This window comes from Rousettus aegyptiacus, unplaced genomic scaffold (assembly GCF_014176215.1).
Source record: "Rousettus aegyptiacus isolate mRouAeg1 unplaced genomic scaffold, mRouAeg1.p scaffold_m13_p_3, whole genome shotgun sequence".
Lineage (NCBI taxonomy): Eukaryota > Metazoa > Chordata > Mammalia > Chiroptera > Pteropodidae > Rousettus > Rousettus aegyptiacus.
Genome location: NW_023416306.1, coordinates 125,962,941 through 125,987,005, shown reverse-complemented (window position 1 = coordinate 125,987,005; position 24,065 = coordinate 125,962,941). Strand labels below are relative to the sequence as shown.

General features: G+C 31.2%; 1 protein-coding gene across 6 annotated transcripts in view; it reads left to right on the top strand.

Moving 5' to 3' along the window:
- Positions 1-24,065, top strand: part of ZNF280D (zinc finger protein 280D) — a 165,225-nt gene that overhangs the window by 79,697 nt on the left and 61,463 nt on the right. For 3 of the 6 annotated variants that reach the window (XR_001598546.2, XR_004950104.1, XR_004950103.1), the window contains exons 18-20: positions 4,075-4,120; positions 19,791-19,846; positions 22,110-22,793. Coding sequence is in view for 3 of the 6 variants with exons in the window: in XM_016158417.2 (XP_016013903.2) it covers positions 4,075-4,120; positions 19,791-19,846; positions 22,110-22,728 (721 nt within the window). In the remaining 3 variants the exon portion in view is untranslated. Of the gene's footprint in view, positions 1-4,074; positions 4,121-4,549; positions 4,574-19,790; positions 19,847-22,109; positions 24,053-24,065 lie in introns of those variants that run through there. The other 3 variants (XM_016158417.2, XM_036218295.1, XM_016158473.2) reach the window with 3 other exon arrangements.

Here is a 24,065-nt window from a genome sequence, read left to right as displayed (position 1 = left end):
GTTAATGGCATTGCCATTCTCTTGCTACTCAAGGTAGACATTTTTGGGGGGCTTGGGGTGGTCTTATTTGCTCTCTTCATATACATTTATCCAGTTGGTACTTATATTCTACTATATATTTTGTTTATCATCTGCCTAAACTTCCTCTTCTCCTTGACAGTGCTACTACTTTACTTGAGACAAGTCATTAACTGTCTCTTATGTGGACTCCCTTACTAGAGCTTACCCTCTTCTAATATTGCCTTTCTCTTTCTGATACACAAATCTGATCATACTTTCCCATTAGCCTTAGAATAAAGTTCTTAGAATAAACACTTTAACCTAGAAATCAAGATTTTTCCTGAAGTGTCCTTTGCTATCTCTTTAGTTGCATCTTTAAGTTATTCTTTTTTGTTCCCTACATACCAATCATATGAGACAACTCAGTATCTTATCATTGCCATCTTGTTTTATACTTTGCCTCTCCTCTGCTTTGAATCCTCTTCGCCTGCTTTGCTGACTTTTGACTCAAACCAAGTTCACTATAGTGTCTTCACTGCTTCCTTGCCTCTTTCACCTTCATAGTGGGTTAATCGCTTATACAGCCACTGAGTCATTCGATGTCTCTTTTCTAAACACTTTGCACAATGCTGTAAACATTTGCTTCAATGTGTGTTTCCTTGACAGTGAACTTCTTGAAAGGAGAAGGGACTGTGTTGTAACTTTGGATGCAGCTCTTAGCATAGTACCTGATGTATTGTGCAACCCGATGAATGTTTAGCTCAGTTACCCTTTCCACACATAATAAATATTAACACTTCTCAGAACAAATAATTAGAAATGGTGCACTAGATATTTTACTATTATTAGTATGATAATTAGTATCTTAATTTAATTCTGAATGTCTTAAGTGGAGAATGTTGAGAACTGGATGATTTTATTACTGGCTTGTTGTACAACCTCTTTCCAAGTTTTTTAGTATTCGTACAAGTATTCTTAAATTAAAGATTACATTTTCAAAACCAACATTGAAATTTTTGACTTTTAAATGTTATTGGAAAGAAAAAATGTGGCTTTGTAAGTCATTTCAAATGATTAGGTTTATTTTCAGAGACTTGAGTTCATGGGCTTAAACTTTTTGCATGAGATATTTGTTAAATATAAGGAATTTTCTAACATGGAGAATTATAAAAGATAAAAGTGGCTTGCTTTTAGAGATTATAGCATTTCTGTCTTTGAAATGATGTAAAATGGTAGAAGCTGCCCTTTGCCTGCAGTGGTTTAGGTATTACGTGTAGTCTTGAATAGGTCATCTTACCTGTAGAAAAATAGAAGTAGGGATATGTTGCAGTGTGAATGTAAACTTTAGAAGGAAAGGATTGTCCTCGAGAAATATACCAGAGGGATCTATTTCCGCAGGTTTAAATACAGAAAAAAAAAAATTATTTGTGGACAATCTTGATCTCTAATGATTTGTTGTTGAAATTGATCACTAGTCAATCCTGTTCTCTTTAACATTGAAATCTTAAATAATTGTTTTAAATGCTATACTATGTTTTTCTATAAAAAATTATTGCAACATTTACAGGTGAAAAGTTTATCTAATGACAGGTCATTAGCTCAGAACTTTGAGCTTAGCAAATTTCACTGTCTTCTACCAAGCAATTGAATATCTCAAATGATGGCTATTTCAGCAGGTATCTTTAATGAATAAGAATTACAGGTAAGAACATTTTTTTCTTTTCCAAAAGGGTTAATGATATAGTAGTCATTGTGTATTATAATTTTTTAATCTTAACGTTTGCTTTTGTAGTTATAAAAATGTAGTGTACATTTTTGTGATGAATGTATAACTCTGAAATTTTATATAATGTGCTTTGCTAATTTTTTTAGACTTGTTTTTGTAAATGTTTTCACTGGCGATTACAGTTCTGTTCCTTAAACATTACCAGTATTGTTAAAGCCCAAATGAGATTGGGATGATAGGCCTCTTAATGCTGTTATCCCAATAACTTATTCTGTTCTCACTTACCAATGTTTTAGCCAGTAAAATGAAGAATAATGAAAACTTATGTTACCAACCCCCCTGGCAGTGATATTATAAGGACTCAATTTGCCCAATTGAAATTCAGTAATAGTAACATATGCTTAATAACTTTCATTTTAATTGCTGCATAAAATCAATTTATTACAATAGTCATATGTGAAAATGGTTAGCATGACAGTATTTCTTTTATAAGAATATAAGGTCTTACTTTGATTTATAAGGTCTTAGATTTTCAATGATAGGCTGAAAAGGAAAATCCTTTTATAAAATATTTTTAAACTACTTTGTGACCAGTTTGTTTCAGTTTTTCAATTTTTGAGTTTAAGATTATTAAATGCTTAAAAATAAAAATAAAAACATACAGTATCAGCTTTTCATATCAGAATAATTCATACTTTCTTACTAGTATATACTTGTTGCTCTTAAAACTATTATTTTCCCATATAAAATCATTAAATCAGTGAAGCTGTGCTGTACATATGCTATTTCATCTTTATTAATATTATTGTTCACTATTAAATACTTGAAAGACTTACAAATTCTTTAACTCCCAAATGCTTGACATTTGTGCATTTTGTTAATGTTTTGTGCAAGTTTTATTCATTTCAATTTTAGTAAATTCTAATTATTGTAGTACACTATGAATATAGAGCTTATACAAAAAAAGACATGCTCTATTTTAAATTGTTTCAAATTTCATGAATAACTAAAATATAGATAAATAATTTTACAATTAAATTATTATTAATATCTACAAAGGCATTAGCATTTAGTAGTCCTAATATTTTAAATTTACCCTTAGAGAATGGATAAACAAGAGGTCTGTTTCCCAATTCTATATTTCAAATACTAACCATGAGAGTTGGTCTTAGCATGGTTTATATTTCTATACCACTAAATGCCTTCATTTATGTCCATGAAATTTAAGTTCACATAGTTGTTGCTTATGTTAAATGTTTTAATATTTAAGTTTAGCTAATAAACTTTAATAAAGTCGTAAAGCACTTAACTCTGTATTAATGTCATTTCAGATCAGATAACCACCCTAATTATGCAGATTAAAATTGAGTTTAATATATAATATCAGCAAATAATATTTAGTCATCAACAGTTTCTACAACAAAAATCTTTTGGAAAAGCCAGCTTTCATATTGACTAAAGAAATTTTATAGATGGCATCTGCCTTCGTTAATGTAATAAGTTACAATTCATATATTTTTAGAAATTTAAAAGATTTATAGTTAATATTTGAGCTATGCTCATAAAGGTTTTTAAGAGAATATATTCTCCAAAATTCTAAGTATCTGTGATTTTATCACCTCTAGAGTAAGTTAATTGTAATATATACTGAAATAACATATTGAATTTCACAATAGACAAAATATCTTCTCTCACTTTTTAAGTCCTATAATAGTCAATGCTGATGTATATTATATATATTAACCATATAGACTTCTTTTATGTTTTAAATAATTCTCTTTTTGAAACTGTTTTATTATGTTATAGCTTTTATTTTAAATTGTGCTCAGCATAGAGAACATTTTTTTCTAATTTAATTTTATTATTAGATTCAAGTGTACAATACAGTGGTTAGACGTTTATATAGTTTATAAAACAGTCCCCATAATTGCTCTTTCTCTCCTCTGGCTTTCCACCTAACCTTTACATTAATGTTTAACTGCATTCCCTGTGCCCTGTTCCCCATCCCCATGACCGGCTATCAGCTACTAAATTGTACTTCTTTAACCCTTCACCCTTTTCTCCCAGCTCCCCAAACCACCCCCCTTCTTGCCCGTCTTAAGTGCTCTCTCCTTTTTTAGAAAAGGAAATACATGTCTATTCATTTATTTAGCACATTCATGGAATCTGCTTTTCTCATGTATTTTATGTTTTCTTTAAAATATTTACAGAGCTCATTTACTATTATAATGTAAAATGTACATAAGTTTAGATTTACATTTTAATTATTTTAAGCATGCAAAACGAGCTGTCAGATTTTTCCATTTGAATTATAAAATAAAATATTCAATACTTATTTTGTTTTTAAGATTAAAAAATGAAGCTCCTCCTAAAGAACAAGAACGTGTGACTGAGGTAAATTTTGTTTTATTTTATAATTTAAAGGTTTAAACATTGGAAAGTATTGTTGGCATAGTTTTTAAAACATTTTAATTCATTGTTTGTACATTAGTAACAATTATTGCCATGTTATCAGAAAGAAAGAATTGAGATTTTGTTTTCATTAGATAACAAAAATATCTAACCCTAAGTAAAATTGTAAGGTGATTCTTTTTTTTGACAAAGACATCATGTACTTCATTGCGTTATTTTAGTTTAATGAAAATAAGTTTATCATTTAAAAATTGTGAAATCAGTAGAACTTCAAACATTTGGTACATTGTAAAATTACTCTGTCCAGATTTTTTTATTTTCTGGGGATTTAGACTGTAAAAAGAGTTAGCTAATTTTTAAAATGGAAATATTTTGGATATATAGTAACTATGTTTTAACTGTCTTAAACAGGCACCATAAATATAACACTCAAGGTAATCAAATAAATGTTTCTGGGAAGTCTAATAGATGAGAAATTTCTGATTTCAAAAGTTAGAAATAATTTTGCTCAAGTACTTTCTTGATGTCAGTTTTAAAAATATTAATATCGCTTGTTTCTTTCTGAGTATAATTAAGGGAGGCAAGTTCAACATTTATATTTCAAATAGCATTTCTGTCTTATTCAGTGAATAAGTAAATCCTAGGTAGAAATAGTAGCCTTCTTGTAAGCAGCTTTCTATTATATCAGAGAAAGTTTTCTTTTGTTTGAAAGGTTTTTAACTGCAAATACATTTCTTTAATAGACATAGGATATTTTGGTTAGCATTTTATTCTTGAGTGAAGTGGGATAGTTTGTGGGTTTTGAAAAATTGGTACATTTTATCTGAGATGTTGAATTTGTTGTAGTATTTTTTTTATTCTTTTAAATGTGGGCTCTGTAGTGATAACCCTCTTGCATTCCTGATATTGATAGTTTTTGGGTTTTTTTTCAGATTTTTATATTTTACTTTTACATAGATTATAATGATACAATACAGTGTTAATGTTTTTGCTTTAGTCAGTTATTTTTTAGAGCAATTAAAAACTTTTCAAAATAATTTTACATTTACCTTCATCACTACCATTTCCAGCATTATTTACGTACCTCTTCTTTTCTGTCTAGTATCACATTCCTTTGGCCTAAATAACTTCCTTTGATATATCTTTTCATAGATTACTGATCATTAATTCTTCTATGCTGTTTTCATTAAAAAAATTTTTTTTTTTCATTTTTGGAAGATATTTTTTGGCAAACTATAGAATTCTACATTGACAGTTTTGTTGATTTCCTTCACCAGTGTAAAAAAGTCATTTTATTGTCTCTTGGCATGCATATTTTCTGACAAGATGTCTTAACTATAGTTTTTATCTTTGTTTTTATGTATATATATAATATGTCAATTGTTTTGGTTGCCCTCAAGATTTAATCTTTATTTTGTCTGTATTCTTCATTAGTTTGAACATGATATGTCTAAGTCTGATTTGTTCATTCATTTATTTACATGTTTATCTCTTTGTGTATTCTTTTATTGCACTTAAGCTGAATGGTGTTCTCTGAGCTATTCTGTATCTTCTATTTCTGAGGTTCCAATATCACATGTGTTATATCACTTGTTAGTCCCTGTTCTTAGATACTATGTTCTGTTTCCACTCTCCACGCTACCTTTCCACCACCATACTCTTTTTATTTCTTTGTGTTTCAATTTGGGTAATTTCTATTTGTTGACCTATTAACCTATCTTTCAGTTTTACTGATTTATTTTTCAGTTGTGACAGATCTACTGATGCACCCATCAAAGGCATTTTTCATCTCTGTGATTATGGTTTGTTTGCTTGTTTGTTTGTTTGTTTTTCTAGCATTTGCATTGATTCTTACAGTTTCTGACCCTCTGCCAAAATTTCCATTCTGGTCATGCATGTTGTCCTTTTTTTTTCTACCAAAGCATTTAACATATTAATTATAGTAATTTAAAATTTCCTGTCTGATGGTTCCAACAGCTGAGTCATATCTGAGTCTGGTTCTGCAGATTGCTTTTTCTCCTGATAATGCATTTTTCCTCCTCGCTTTTCTGTGTATTGTATAATGTTTATTTGAAAGTGAGACATTATATGTAGGACTGAAATAAAAGTATTTATATCTGAAAATAGGTATACCTTTTTTTTATGTCAGATCATTAGTTGGGTCTACATTGTACTGAGTTGACTTGGATTTTGATTTTCTTGTTGCTATGGTTACCCTCAGTGTGCCACCAGGTTCAATTTCTCAAGTATTAATTTGTTCTTGGGGTGGGAGTTATATTGCTAGAGGTTTTTTTCTTAATGTCATTGCTCCACACTCAGCTTTATTCTTTCCCTGTGAGGCTGAGCCTCAGAAGGTGTCTGTTACTCTCTCTTTCCCCCTCTCCCTCTCCCTCTCTTTTTCCCTCTCCCCTACCCTTCCCCTCTTCCCCTCTCCCCCCTCCCCATATCTCCATTCTTGCCTTTTTTCTAGCAGTTGTGCTGTTGCTTGTTATTTGATATTTGCTAGCCTGGTGGTGGGTGGTGGGTGGTGGGTGGTGGGGAGTGGGGTGATATTCTTTGTTGTCTTGGTTTAGCCTCACTCAATATGGCTCAGTGTCCCTGGGTCTTGAAAATAGGATTTTTTCCTTCTATCCCCCAGCAATAGTCGTCAGTTCCTGTGCCCTGGGGGTGACAGAGTTTGCCTCTCTTTTTTCCAAATATGAAAAGCCAGAATATGAAGAAAATGTATAAATCCATAATTTTATAGCATTGTCCAACGATTGATTTCCTGAGGCATTCAAACTTGACTAGAATAAATCATCAAATTCTTACTTCCTATTTATTGCCCTGTTTGGTTTGTGTCAAGTGCAACCAGCCATTTCATACATAAAGCAAATTTCTTAAGTTTATTTTTTGTTAAAAGAAATATAGCTTGTGCTAAAAATTTAGCAGTCCATAACTAGAGTTAAAGGAAGCCATATTGAATGGGAAAGACATATTGAACATTCTTGATCCAGGCATTTCTTTCAACTATATATGTGATGCAAATAGTCCCTTGAGTAGACACAGGTATTTAAGTACACATGTGATAAGGTAGATAACTTGAGTTAATAAGATTTTTATGAGATGCATTGTAGTAGAATGAATGTTGTCTTACCCCAGAAAAATTTTACTGTTATCACTTTTTTTTTTTTTTTGTATAGTTTTACATTTCCTTTTTGGAAATTAATTCCTTTCATTATTATACAGTGGCTTCTAAAATTTCCTCTTTTCTACTACTATGTATATTTTATACACTGCAACAGTACACTCCTTTTATTTCCTAACTCTGATTACCACAACTCTTCTTCTTTAACTAGTCTGATGGTTAGTTATTTCATTATAATTAAGTAGGAGATAAGAGGAAGGAGATAGGTACAAGTGCCTTTTTCTTTCTTTGCTTCCTTCCTTAGCTATTAGGGAACACTTGATAGCATGTCCTAGGAATCTTTGTATTGGGAAACAAAGATTAGTAAAGTTATTTCCCTATTCTCAAGGTGGTCAGAATTTAGTAAGGCAATTAGACATGAAAGAATTGTAATCCAGTAAGAATAACTACTATATTCCAAGTATATAGATATAGTAGGTATATACAGGAGTCCCTTCAGGATGACTTTATGATGTTTTTATATCTTTTTCTTAATGTTTATCTCTCAGTTTAAACATCAACATACATATTGAGGTTCCCTATTATTTCCTTAATGAAATGGCAAATTAGCTCTAGTTTATATTTCTATAAGACTACATGGAGTTGATTCTCCATAAACAATTTCTAAGATGTTTGTTTGTTTATTTTTTGCTTTTGCTTTGTAACTTTTTCAGACAATTGAGAGTCTCAATATTGGTAAAATTACTTTTTACTTTTTATCAAATTAAGAAGTTAAAAAGTTGTGCTATAATGTTTATCATAAAAATAGTTGATCATCTGCCTTGCCCTTTTCCATCAAACTGTTAAGAAGTAGCCATTTTATTTGATCTAATTTATCTTCATATTTCTAAATAATAGAACCGTATTTTGTTTTCTTGATTTTTCATTTTTTTGACACCATGACTGACTTACTACAATTAAGAATTTTCTTTAGACCACCATCCCTGTTTTCCTTTGTCCCCCACCAATGTCTCAGCCAAGAAAGGAATTAAAGTGAGGCAAGTGAGCCACGCATCTCTGGTACAGAATTTATGGGGGCTCCAAAAATTCAGCAATCAGATTAATAATATTTTTTTTCACTATTTTAAACAATCAAAATTAATGCAAATAATCCATGATGAACACAATATCAAAATTTTAATTAAAGACAAGATCCAGCCCTGTGCTTAGATGACCCTGAGAGTCATACACATGGTGGTTGCAGGCACAACCAGGTAAATCTCTCAGTTGCCATTTCTTCTGACAGTCTTTGCTCAGTCATGAGGGAAGTTTGCAAGTTTTCATTGTCTATAGCTGCAGTTCATAGTACTGCTAAGTAAAAGGAAAAGTTTCATTTAATTACATATACATGTTTGTGTGATTTTTATAATATGAAGAGCAGTAAGGTAAGTAATATGAATTTTTAAATCAATGTATTTGACTTTTCACATGAAATTTGACCGAATATCAAAATTTTCTGAAAAAATAATTTTACCAGAAAATTTTATACTTTCTTCATTTAAAACAGTTGTAGTTTACTATTTTCCACTTCTTTATTTTGAAAACATTTTTTCACTACCATTTTTTTTTTTTTACCAAATTTGTCTAGAAACTTGGCATGTAATTTTCTGTTGTTTGTAATCATTGGTTTTTGTATTTTTCAATCAAATGTTTATGTACATCTCATTGATAAATATTATTTTATATGAATTTTGTTAACTCATAAATTAATTTAATGTTATATTTAACTGAATTTATTAATTAAAATATATTTGAAATGTATATTAAAAATTCTTAAAAACAAATATGGCACCTAAGAAGCGAAGTGATGCTTTTTTCAGAAGAAAAGTCCATGTAGAAATTGATCGAATTATATAAGACAGTAACACATTTGGCTAGAAAAAGTAATATTCCAGGTATTTAAAATGATGACGTCTCCACTTGATACTACTAGAATATATTATAAAATTCTGAGTTAAATAATTTTCCTCTAAGTGTGAGAAAACAATTAAAACAAAATTAGAAATTAAAAACTTTGGATGCTACTAAACTTAAGTGTGAGCAAGAAAATAAGATACCATTTGAAGTAAATTTTAATAATTTTTTTATCATGGGCACCTACTTCTGATAAACTAAAAATGATTTTAATGGAGTATGGGCCCATCCAAGGATAAGAGATAGGTTTTAGAGTATCTGTTTCAAATAATGGGCAAAGATTTTCAAAAGATTGGTTATCTTAAAAATGATCTAATGCTGAGTTGATTTATTGTAACTAGCTCATTTATTCCAAAGAATCCTCGTCTTTATTTTGTTCACTGTGCATACTTTTAAGCAATAATACAACAGAGTCAAATATTCGCAACTCAAAAAATGGTTTCCAATATTGGAAAAATTTGAACAGAAGTTCGATCACAAAATTCTGTATTTCATCATGATGCTTTTTAAAAACTGAAGTATTTTAAAAGTCAAAATCAATATATAAAAATATTACATTTCTCTACACTAATAATGAACTATCAGAAAGAGAAATGAAGAAAACCATCTCATTTTCAATTGCATCAAAAAGAATAAAATACCTAGGAGTAAATTTAACCAAGAGATGAAAGATCTGTACACTGAAAATTAGAAGACATTAATGAAAGAAATTGAAGAAGACACGAGTAATTGGAAAGGCAGCCCATGCTGCCTTTGGGTCTTCTAAAACTGATTAACTAAGTGGTATTCAGGATTTTAAGATAATACCAGGCACAGTAGCATCCTATAAAATACATTTCAGTAAGCTAAAGTTAATTTAAAATTATTAAAATTGAAAACAATAAAAAGAATTAAATTTTGAAAATATTATTGATGTTTGATTCCATTAAAGCCAGTAAAGTGATAATAAATTCTGGTTTTGGTAGAAATAAAATATTTAAACTTAAACTACTGTTGTGAGTTCAGTACACTAACTTTTCAATTTTTCAATTACTTTTTGGGTAGTATCCTTTTCCTAGGATTCTGGGAAAATGGCAGAGTAGGAAGCACCAGAAATCTGTCTCCTCAACTAGACAACAATTGTACCAGCAGAATCTGGTCACCAAGAATTCTATAGACTCTGCTGAAGGCTTGCAACTTCCAGGGAAAGACTTAGGCAGTATATTGCACTTAATTTTAGTCAATTTAAGCACTTAACGCAATAGCAGCTACCCATCACCCACCCCTAGCCACATGGCAGGAAGCTGTGCACATGTTTCTGGAATATCTTGCCCACTGCTTATGGGAGCTAAGGTGGGCAAAAAGGACCATGTCCTCCAAATATTGGGGTCTTGTACTCTTAATCACTTATTGTTACTTCTTAATCACAGAGTTATAGACAAAGAGCTGGAATGACTTCCAGGGTTTTAAAAGGACAGTGTTTCTCATTCCTACCTTCTATTTTTTGCTTTTCCCCCTTTCTAGTCCCAGACATAAAAGATTAGAACATTAAAAAAACAACTGCATATTTGGGTAAAATTAGAAAGTGATCACATATACTCAAGGAAAGACTCAGAAAAAACCTTAGAAGACCTTAAGTTTACAGCTTTGGATAGAGACAGCCTATAACAATAGGAAAAATGAATAAACAATAACAACAGCAAACGCTTGGGAAGAAGAATCCAGTTCTCAGAGTTACTGCATTATTAAATTCAAATGTCCAGTATTCAACAAAAAAAAAAATCAGAAGACATACAAACAGCCAATTATGGCCCATTCATTCAGAGGGGAAATAATCAGCATGAACTGTTGCTGAAAAAGACCTAATAACAGATATACAAGACAAAGATGTTAAAACAACTGTCTTAAATATGCCTAAAGAACTGAAGGAATATGTGGGGAAAGTCAAGAAAACAATTTGTGAACAAAATGGAAGCCATAATAAAGAGAAATCCTAAAAAGAAACCAAAAAGAAATTCTGGAGTTGAAAAATACAATAACTGAAAATGAAGACTTCACTAGAAGGATTCAAAGGCAAATTTGAGCAGACAGAAGAAAGAATCAGCAAACTTGAAGTTAAGACAATGGAAATAATATTGAGTTTGAGTAGCAGAAAGAAAACATTAAAGAACTATGAACAGACCCTGAGAGAGCTGTGGGACACCTTCAAGCAGACTAATTTTCACATCATGGGAGTCCCAGAAGGAGGAGAGAGAGAAATGGGCAGAGAGGATATTTGAAGAAATGACTGAAAAACTTCCCAAAATTTAATGAAAGAAATGAAAATAAATATCCAGGAAACATAATGAACTTGAGGTAAGATGACATCAAAAAGACCCATACTAAGATACATTCTAATAAGACTTTCAAAAGGTAAAGAGAGCATCTTGAAAGCAGCGATAGAAAAGTGAATCATCACATTCAAGGGATCCTAAATAAGACTTTCAGATTTCTTATCAGAAACTTTAGAGGTCAGAAGGCAGTGGGCCAGTATATTCAGAGTGGTTAAAAAAAAAAAAGCCTCAAGAATCCTATATCTGGCAAACCTGTACTTCAAAAGTAGAGGAGAAATTTAAAAGGTCTCACATAAGCAAAACCTGAAGGAGTTTGTGATCACTAGACCTGCCCTGTGAGAAATACCCAAGGAAGAAATTGCAAGTTGAAATGAAAGGACACTACACACACTAAATCAAAGCTGGATGGAGAAAGAAATAAAGATCTCAGTAAAGCTAAGTACATGGGCAGTTATAAAAGCTGGTACTGTTGTAACAATGGTTTGTAGATATACTTTTTATTTTCTATGTGAGTTAAGATATCAATACATTTAAAGAAAATATTATTGGTGTAAAAGCTAGTTTTACTGTAATTTTGGTTTGTGACTCCAGATCTTGTTTCCTACATAATTTAGGAAACTTGTATTTTAAAAAATTATTATTTTATGCTTTGAGGCACACAGTGTATAAAGCTGTAATTTTGTGGCATCAACAATTGAAAGGGGTGGGGACAAAGTTCTAACAGAGCAGAGTTTTTTTGTTATTGAAGTTAGGCTGGTACAAATTCAGATTAGAGTGTTATAACTTCAGGATGTTCAGTGTAATCCCCATGGTAACCATGAAGAAAATAGCTACAGAATGTACAGAAAGACAAAGGAGAAAGGAATTTAAATATTTCACAACAAAAAGAAATGAGCTAAATATGAAAGAAGTCAGTAATCCAGGAAATGAGGGTCAAAATAGCTCAAAGGCATATAGAAAACAAATAGCACAATGACAGAAGTTAAGTCCCTTATCAGTAATTAACTTAAATATAATCGATTAAATTCGTTCAAAAGACAGATTGATAAAATGGATAAAAACCCATGATCCAACAACGTGCTGCCCATAAGAGACTCATTCGAGATCCAAAGAGAAGTTGAAAATGAGGGAATGAAAAAGATATTCTATACAAATAGTAACCAGAATAGCAGAGTGGCTTTACTAATATCAGATCAAATGTACATTAAATTAAAGTTTACAAGAGAATAATAAAAGGACATTTTATATTGCTAAAAGTTTCTGTACAGTAAGAAGATATAACAAATATAAACACTCAAGCACCTAATGACAGCCCACTAATATATATGAAGCAAAAACTGACAGAATTGAAGGGAAAAATATATTACTCTACAGTAAAGGTTGCAGACTTCAGTACCCAGCTAATAATAATGGGTAGAACAATCACACAAAAGGTAAGTAAGGAAATAGACTTAACGTAATAAACCAACTAGACCTAACAGACATAGAACATTCTACTCAGCCATAGCAGAATACACATTCCTCTCAAGTTCATGTAGGACATTTTCTAGGCTACACCATATGTTAAACCACAAATTAAGTCTCAGTAGATTTAAAAAGATCATATGCAGACTCTCTTCTTTCACCACCTCAGGATGAAATTCAAGATGAACAACAAAAGGAAAACTGGAAAATTCACAAGACTGTAGAACTTAAACAACACACTTGAAAACAACCAATTGATGAAAGAAGAAATCACAAAGAAAATTAGAAAATACTTGGATAAGAATGAAAATAAAACTAATATACTAAAACTTGCGGGATGTGTTTTGCAGAAATAGAAACATCCTAACATTTATATGGAAACTCAACAGACCTTACTTAAATAACCAAAACAATTTTGGAAAAGAACGAAGCTGGAGTACTCACACTTTCTAATCTCTAAACTTAATACAAAGCTATAGTAGTCAAAAGAGTGTGGTATTGGCATAAAGAGACACATAGGCCAATGGAATAGAACAGAGAGCCCGGAAATAAACTCTTACATATATGGTCAAAATGGTTTTTGACAAGGGGGCCAAGACCAACTTTTCAACAAATGATACTGGGAAAACTAGATATTCCCATGCAAAAGAATGAATTTGGACCCTTACTTGATGCCAGGTATAAACATTAACTCAAAATGGATCAAAGACCTCAACTAATAAAACACTTAGAAGAAAACAGAAAAAAGCTTCATAACATTGGATTTGGTTAATGATTTCTTGTATATTACACCAAAGGCACAGGTAACAAAAGAAAAATAGACAACTTGAACTTAATGAAAATTTTAAATTTTTATACATCAAGACACACTCTCAGAATAAAAGGGCAACTCAGAATGAGAGAAAATATTTACAAATCATATATCTGCTACGGAGTTAATATCTAGTACATGTAGGAACTCCTGAAACTCAGCAACAACAAAACCCGATTCAAAACTGGACAAAGGACTTGAATAGACATTTCTCTAGAGAAGATATATAAATGGCCAATAAACACATGAAAAGATGTGTAACATCACTAATCATTAGGGAAATGCAAATCAAAACTATAATGAGATGCACCCCACCTGTTAGGCTACTATAAAAAAAAAAAGTCTTGAGGATGTAGAGAAACTGGAACCCTAGTGTACTGTTGATAGAAATGTAAAATGGGACAGCCACTATGGCAGTTTAAAGAACATGGCAGTCAAAAACTTATATGATCCAGCAATTCCACTTCTGTGTATATACCCAAAGAAATTTAAAGCAGGGACTCAAAAAAATATGTTTGTACACCCATTTTCATAGCAGTTATTTTCACAATAGCTAAAACATGGAAGTAAACTAAGTGTTCATCGATGGATAAATGGATAAGCAAAATGTAGTAAATACATAAAAAGGAATATTATTCACCCTTAAAATGGAAGGAAATCTGCAATATTGTATAGCATGGATAAACCTTGAGGACATTATGATAAGTTAAATAAACCAGTCATAGAAAGACATACTGTATGATCCCATTTATATGAGATATCAGAGTAGTCAGAATCATAAAGACAGTATAGACTAGTGGTGGTTGCCAGGGGCTGCGGTGAGGGGAGAATAGGGGATTGTTGTTTGATGAGTACAGTTAGTTTTACAGGATGAAAAATGTTATGGGAATGGTTTGTGTGATGTTTATACAACAATGCGAATATTGAATACCACTAAACTGTACAGTTAAAAATAGTTAAGCTGGTAAATTTTACATGTATTTTATCACAACAAAAAAAATATTCAAAAACTTGTATATAAGGGGGTACAATTTTCCTTTACTTCAGGGTCCAATATAGCTTGGCATAGCACTAACTTCAGTATAGTTACATCACAGTTTTTGAGACTATTCTAAGCCAGGAAGTGTATTATGATTTTCTTCACCTCATTTTTATTTCTGGAGTTATATATCTTTTTTATTCATTTGTTTAGCTTTATGTACACCTAATGCTTTTATTTTTTAATGTTGGGCTTGGTCTGTTTTGGAAGTATTCTTTCCAAATGTTCACACACTGGAAAAAAATTGTTGGAGGGTCTTGAGAGCTCTTCTCAGATCTGCTTCAGTTTATTTGTTTGTTTGTTATTAAATTTATTGGGGTGATATTAGTTAAATTATATAGATTTCATCTGTACACTTCCATAATACATCATCTGTGTATTGCATGTGTGTTTACCACCCAGAGTCAGATATACTGAGACTCCCTTCACCCTTTTTTACCTTTCTCTCTTTCTCTCTGGTAACCACTAAACTGTCGTCTCTATGAGTTTTTGTTATTTGTTTGTCTTGTTTGTTGCTTTCGGTTTTATATGTCACGTATAAGTGAAATAGTATGATTCTCAAAATTTTCTGTGACTTATTTCGCTTAGCATGATAATCTTATTATCCATCCATGTTGTCACAAATAGCAGTTATTTCATCATATGGCTGAGTAACATTCCATCGTATGGCTGAGTAATATTCCAATTCATATCTTTTTTATCCAATCATCTGTCAAAGGATACTTCGGTCATCTCATGTCTTGGCCTCTGTGAATCACGCTACAGTGAACATTGGGGTGCATATATCGTTATGGATAATAGTTTTCAAATTTGTGAAGTAGATACATGCTTCAATTTAAACTAGTCGCTAACAAAGCCTTTTTGTTGTATCAGGATTTTCTTTTGTCACTTGTTGTATGTCCTGATTTCTGAACCATGAGTTCTCTTTCCTTGACTTACTACTTATTTTGATGAAACATGCATTTCCAAAGGGGTACATCTTTTTTCACTCCTTGTATATCTAAAGCTATGTTTGCTTGAATAATAGTTCAGCTGAAGTATATTGAAAACAATTTGCAATGTAGTTTTGAAAGTATTGTTTTGGTAACTGATGCCATTCTTGCTCCAGTTTCTTTGTGTTTAAGTTATTTTGTTCTTTCTGGCAATTTAATGATTATCTCTTCTGTTTTGAAATATTCACAGGGATATGTTCACCTGTTGTCCTTTTTTCATTCATTATGGTAGGCATTAGACAAACCTTTGTAATTGGTATATTTCTGGGAAGTTTTTTGGTATTCGGTCAATTGTCAATGTCATTTTCTCTGTTCTCTATTTGGAAACTCTAGCTGATCTGACATTGTACTTCCTGCATCAGCTCCTCTAATTGTATGATATTTTCTTTTTGCCTTCCATTTTTTTGTCTTTTTAGTTTAATCTTTTAAAAAATATTTTCTAAGCTTATTTTAATTGCCATATATTTAATTTTGAAGAGTTCTTTAATTTATTTGTTCTTCACTTGTTCTGTTTTCACAGTTTTTGTTCTTATTTAATGGATGTAATAACATCTCATACCTCTCTGGGGACATTAAATTTGTATTAATTATATATTTTTTTCTTTTGTTTCTAGAAATGTCTCCGATGTCCCCAAGCTCCCTGTTTTATTTCTTTTTGTCACTTTTGATTTTTCTGATATTAAAAGGCGTCTTCAGTTGTGTGATTGATCTTTGGCTGTTCATAAACAGTAAAGAATGAAGTACTGATAGGTTCACTGAAAACCATATGGTTTTGGATGACAATAAGCTTGTTTTACATAGCCATTCAGGTTGTGCACTGCAGAACTCCAGAGGGTACTATTTACACATACCCATTAGTACTCTAAAAATTTATTGATATTTACCATACTAGAAATTAAAATTGTGAAATTTTAAAAATACTTAAAAATAATAACAGCCCCCATATGTTAACATAAAGAACATTTTTCTCCTGAAAAATAATTATTTACCAAACAAACTTAGAAGAATGGCATTATTTTTCACTTTTTGATATCACTTTAAATGTCTAGTTAAAAAGAAGAAAACTGGATTCCTTGTTTCTACATTCAGTCATTTGTGATACATTATTTTGGTTGAAATATATGAAGAATGTGAAGCCTCATACAGTCTTTTAATAATATTTTTAAATAATTCTGGTTGTTCTCCTTTGGTATTACATCAAGAGTAGACAAGTGGAAGTTTTGTTGCAGTGTGAAATCACTGAACTTTTTGTATCGTACATTAAAATCCATTCTCTTTTATACTTTGATTGAGTTTTTTATCCATGGATGATTTTATGTCAGGCCTTGATCACTTTTAAAATATTGATTCACTGAGTTACTTAAATCTTGCAACTGTTAACATGTTTCACTATATAATATTAATGTTATAATTAATTTCACCGATGGTAAATGCGAGTTGTCTTAAAATTTAATTTTTGCTTGAATTTTACTACCGGCAGCAATTACTGTCAGTTGTTTAATGTCATAGGCTCACTTTGTCAATTTCTACAAAAACATGTACTAAACCAAGTCAAAATGCCCATAGTTTTACAGTCATTCTTTAAAATAAAAATGATGTTAAATGGAAAACAGTGTGGCTAAGTTCAGCTCACAACTCAATCAGAGACCCCAGTGTTTTCAATATGCAAATATCGTGCTCTATGTATACATCATAGAATGTTAAAAGGACCTAAACTCAAGGATTGACATATAATAAAATAAATTTTACTGTTGGTGTATGCTGATGAAGAATATAATGATTATAGTACTATTTTGATTTGGTGCCAGTCCCTTGATTTAAGATGTAGGGTTTTTATCCACCACTGCTTTTGTTTTAAACTCATATGCCTCCGGAAAGTGTCTTGGAGCTCCCAGGTGTCTGTGAATCGCACTTGGAGAACTACTGGCATGAATTATAATGTGAAGGTTGCCTCCTGAATTAGTGCGCTCTACAACTTACACAAATTACGTGAGAGTTGCTTCGACTTCAACTTAGGAAAATCAGGTGCTCAGCTAACTGATTCTTTGGTGGGGAGGATGCTCTCAAAGTCATTGTGGGAAATCTTTTCTTTGGGGCTGGTAATTTTCTCTAAAGAGGAACTCTTCTAGATTCCAGTTGGGGGTGTTGGGATGAAAACCGATTCCTCCGGTTGCTGGCATTCTGGGATCCAAACAGGAAGAGAGACTGTGGATCGATCCCTTTACTCAGTTATGCACTTTTACTGAAATACTTTATTTTCTCTCAGTACCTCATGCCTTCCCTTCGTTGTTCCTGGTGTTCATGAGTTTAGATTGTCTCCAGTTCAGAGTTAAACCTTTAGCCTCTGTGGTAGAGTAAAGGATAGGTACCTGTTGTGTGAGTTGTAGAAAGAACATTTAGATTTCCTAGCAGTGCTCGTGCTTCATTTTTACCTTTTATGTGCTATATGTTGTACTGAATTCCGCCAAATACCAGATCTCTTAAGTTCCTTGGCCAAATTGATTCTCTTCTTGCACTCCCCACTCAGACATTTCATTGTACCTTCCTCCACACTGTGAAGTCAATTTCCACTCCTCCAGCTACTTTCTTTCTAAAAATTTGTTGAAATCTCTTTGACAGTCTGCTGTGGTGTTTTCTTGATCTTTATAAGTGAAAATGTTTTATTTCTTTGCCTTCATTTTAGCAGCATTTTGAGAAAGTCAGAAAATAAATGTGTGATTACGATTACGCCATTATCAATTTCACAGACTTGAGTCAATCACTATAATAGTTAAGAGCTAGGCTTAGATTTGAATCTTCACCATTTATCATTGTATTGTTTTGGGTTCTCTCCTTAACCCATATAGTCTTATTTCTTACTTTAAAAAAAAAAAATGGAGTTTATGATATCTAATGTAAAAATTAAGTGAGATAGTGAATGTAAAGTTCTTAACATACTACATGCATCATATGTACCCAATAGTTGGCATTTGTAATTATTGCAATTGTAATAAACTGGCCTTTGGCTTACTGAGATTTTACTGTATTCTTTCCTGTGCATAAAATGACTTGAAATAAGTGAAATATATGTCTATCATTCAGTATTATTTAGTTTGACAGCAGAAGGGTTACCGTGACTCCATATATGAAATGTTCATTTTAGAAATGTTTTTAAGTGTCTGTACTTAATATGTTTCTATAAAATACTGTGAATGCAACTTGTTCAGATATAAGTTGTGTTTTACTGGTTTTCAATTCAAGTACAGTTGACCCTTGAACAACATGGGAGTTAGGGGCATTGAACGCCACGCAGTTGAAAATTCACATGTAACTTTTGACTTCCCAAAAACCTAACTGCAGCACAATTGCCTCTAGGTATTTGCAGAGGAGTGGTTCTAGGACCCCACCTACATGAAAACCAGACTTCATGGATACTCAAGTTTCTTATATAAAATGGCATAGAATAATGCATACAGTTGGCCCTCAGCATTGATAGCTTCCCAACTTCAGGTTGAAAATATTGTTTTCAATCCAAGGTCAGTTGAATCCTTGGATGCAAAACCCAGGGACACAGAGGGCCAACTCTATATTTACTGACAAAAATCTGTGTATAAGCAGACCTGCACAGTTCAACCTATGTTGTTCAAGGGTCAGCTATGATTATAATTAAGGCACATATTAGAATCAGAGTTTAAGGAAAGCAGGTATGTTATAACTGGATAACTGTTTTTGTGACCTTGATTCCGAAACTTTTGGTATAAAGAACTTCTTGTAAGTTTCTTTAAAATTTTTTAAATCATACTTTTGATTATGAGAATTATTCTAGTATATACTTTAAAAAATTGTTTTTCTAGTTCTTTGCTTTATAAGATTACACACTTAAATTCATTTATCCAGAAAATTTAGTATAATAAAAAATAGTTGGTTTTAAGCTTATCCGTGGATATAAAAGGATACTATTATTAATCATTTCAGGAAATTGCAAGACCTAATATGGCTGAAGAAGAAACAGAAACATCAAATTCTGAAAGGTAAATATGAGGAAAAACTTAATCTTTTGAAATCCAAGTATATAGAATGACACTTGAGTTGTGTTATTTCAATTAATTGATAAAGGACTATTTAAACTTACGTATATAATGTTGCTTTTAGTAATGGCTTTTACTTAAAATAAAATTTTGAAATTTTATTGCAACAAGAATATACTACAGATTCTTAGTTTTGAAATACTTTTATACATGTAGAATTTTTAAAGTACTTACTAGTAAGTAAAATGTTGACATATTTTAATTGTCCCTATTAAATGAGAAAAATTTCAAGATGCTACAGGTTACACCGTAGGGACAATTATTGCAAATAGTTAATTTTAAAATATATTTTTTAAGTATTTTCAAAAAGCTTTAAGGCTACTTCTATGGTGGCATTTCAGCCTAAAAGTTTCAGAATTTAAGGATTGGTTTTTAAAAATATAATTCTCAAGTAGAACACTAAAGAACATAAGACATTTTACAATCTTTCTTGATAAAAGAGACTTCCAACATTCTAATTAGAACTTTTTTCCAGATAAATTTTATTTTTTCTTTTAAATTAAATGACTTCCCCATTTCTATCTTGATGTTGTCTGTTTTACAGTAGGTTGCAAATTAATCTGATGAAATTAATTAATCTATTGCCCCTAAAAAGCAAATTATGGCTTTATGAAAGTGTTCCTTAGACTTCACTTGAAAATTATCTAGCACTTTCTTTGCCTACCATTTTTCCTAGAACACTGAAGGGAGCATTAACTAAAATTTAAGGATTTAGAAAAAAAAGACCTGTCACTTTTGTATTATTTAACATTTTCTGTAAATTGTAGTTAGTCCAAGAAGAGCTGAACAAAAATAATAATTATACAAATTTAAATGAGGAAAATGTTATTTTTTGCAGTTCATGTACTTGACCTATAAGATCCAAGAAAATGAGCTAAGACTTTATACCAGTAATATGTGATTGATTATAAAATATTGTGGACAAAAGAGTTAATTCACAATAATAAAAAAAAGTTAGAAATGTATAACATCTAAATGAAAAAATTTTCTTGAGATAGAAAATATATTAATAACTTGAATAATAGGCTATTGTCCAAATTAATGTATGCGTTTAATGAACACATAGTTGAAAATTCCAATGGGATTTGGTTTGGAAACTGACAAAGTTCAAGATTCATACTTTTCTCTTAATACCATAATTTAATTATTGTTCTGTAGTTAGATAATAGGTTGTTTTTGCATGTACTATTTAAACATTCATTTAACGAAAATCCTTGTACAAATATCTTTTACATTTTTAAAGGATTAAATTTAGGCAGTAAGTCGTCCAGGCAGTTTGCTCTATTAGATAATAAAGTACATTGGTAATCTATAATTGTTAAGACTTTGGTACTGGCCCAAGAATTGTCTGAAGACAAAACAAAATACGTAGCAGAGAAACAGTATAAATATGTGAATATAATTTAATAAATTACAACTATTTGATAATGTTGCTTTAATATTTGGGCAGTTCATTAGGAAAAAGTCTAAATTCCGGGTGGATGAATGTAAGAAATAAAATATATATAATTATTAAATTTACTTTTGATAAAATAAGCATCTAGGTAGGGGGCCGAAGATCTCCTTAGAAATCTTCTGTTCTAATGTTTTATTATTCACAAAATAGTTTCTGATAATACACAGGGGTAAGAGTAAACACACATACACACTCATATGCAAACATACACACCTATGTATGTATGCATGTTGTATATTTATGTGTATTCTTTATGTTTTTTAAATTAGGCTATCAAAAATTAGGCAAATGTTTGTAAATACCTGATTTTGCATAAGGAAAGACACACTAACCGTAAGAGGATATATAAATTATAAAGGTAATATAGGTTTATTTTCTCATATATATTCATTCCTTATTTAAAACACTCAAATTAATAAGAATGCTTAAATTTTAACTAAAAACAGGCAACGCTGTAAACAGGTGAAAATGTTAACCAGGACTAAAACTAATTGATAGGCTCCCCAGGTCTACTTTTACATATATGACTCTGTAGTTTTTCACTCTCTTGCCTAGAAAAATGGCTGCTTCCTAAATCATAATATCATGGTAAGGTCCATGGACCTGGATTTTTGGATTTATTTTTTCTTTTTGGTGGGCAAGTCTGCCTTGACTTCTTTTTTTTTTTTTTTTTTTTTTTTTTGCCTTGACCTTTAAAAAAAATTTTAGAGTATATATTTTGATAATGTTTAAAAACATGATTTTTTTCAGTAAACAAGATAAAGCTTCAGAGGAAGAGAAAATTGAATGTGATCCAAATTCATTTGAAGACTCATCAGCAACAAAAAGTGAAGACAGTATAGTAGTTTCACATAAGGAAAATACCTGTCTTGAAGACAAGGAAACTGGCTCAAAGAATATCTTCAGTTATGATTCAAATATTGGTGAAGATAAAGTGGAAAAGAAAAAAAAAATAGAACACATTTGTCAGGAAACAGAATCGAAGATGTGCCAAAGTTCAGAAAACATAATTTCATGTGATGAGATTAAAGATCACAACTCCAGTGAAGCTAGGTTTTCTTCAAAGAATATTAAGGATTTACGGTTAACATCTGGTGATGTTAGAATTGATCAGTTTTTAAGAAAAAGAGATGAACCTGAATCTGTTAGTTCTGACGTTAGTGAGCAAGGCAGCATTCATCTGGAACCTTTAACTCCATCAGAGGTACTTGAGTATGAAGCCACAGAGATTCTTCAGAAAGGCAGTGGTGAATCTTCAGCCAAGACTGATGAAGTAGTGTCTGATCAAACAGATGATGTTTCTGGAGGAAATAGCCCTAGCACAACAGAGACAACAGTAGACCTGGCAGATGAAAAAGAAAAGAGTTGAAATTAGTTAAGTCATTCTAAGTTTTAGTGTACCAACGATAAGAGCATTTGGAACAGTGCTATCAGGTGAGCTCAGTGGTGCTGTTATAGATAGAGTTCAGAAATAGCAAAATGTGAGGGAGGCCATTCATACACTTTACCTGTATGTTCAACTTAAGTTATTAAAGAAATCAATTCACCAATAATAGCATGATTAGAATGGATTTCCAAGAGGTTTTAAAACATGAGTAGGATTTTAATGAAAGTTAAGTTCACAATGGAAAAGGCTTCATTTAACAGTCCTTAAAGAAATGGAACTTGGTTTCCAATATGAATTGATAATTAGAATATTACTTACATTTATAAAGCATTGAAAATTCCATCAATCCTAAGCTAAAAGTCCATATTACCTATATAGCCTTCTCAATTAACTTAAAAGAGATTTGGAAACCACATAACTTTTGGGAATAATTGACTTAAAATAATGTCTAATTGGCATTGTTAATAAAGGCTTTATTATAGGTATGATGTTGGTAAATGGAGCATGCTTAGAGTGCTAAAAAATCAATGAGAATTTGGATGAACATAAACTTAATTTTGGATTTAATATAACATTCCAGACTGTCAGAAGCATGTAAACAGAATATTTGAATCTGTGTACCTCCATACAAGTGTTAGCCTGCTAGGCTGTAAGCTTACCTTAATTAAACTTTCAGTGAAAGTGAAATTATTAAAATATAAATTTATATTTGTGCTTTTTGTCAGTGTGTAAGCTGTGCAGAAATCCCTTGATGTATTAGTTGTATAAAGTAGAAGCCCATTGTTGAAACTCCCGTAGCTATTATGCTTTTAATACTGTTTTAATGATCTTTAGAAATAGACCCATAAAAATGGTCTGGAAACCAAACCAAAGTATGGCATAATGTAGATACTGTAAAGCAGTAAACTGAAAACATGTCCTGGCATGAATTCAGCCATGTTTAAGTGACTTTTTCTTTAATTGTAAAATAGAAACTTCAAATGGGACCTAAAGCAGTGATGTAAAAAATTGGTTTGGGATATTTAGTCTAATTTATCCATAAGATGGCTGCTGAATTGATTTTTCAGTTGTTTCTTATCATCTAGAAAATAATAGATCTAGAAGTGAATGATATGAATAACAGTAGTTTGCTTTGAAGTACTAATAAACTTTTATTTAAATCACTACATTTTTACTTCTTAAAATGTGCTTTGAATTCTTAAATTTTATTTCACTGAATGTTAAGTGTTTTAAATGGCTATTAAAATTCTGCTGTATATAGTAGTTTTTGAGTAAATATTTGCAATAAAAATCTGTTCTTGAATAATTTTATTTTTCAG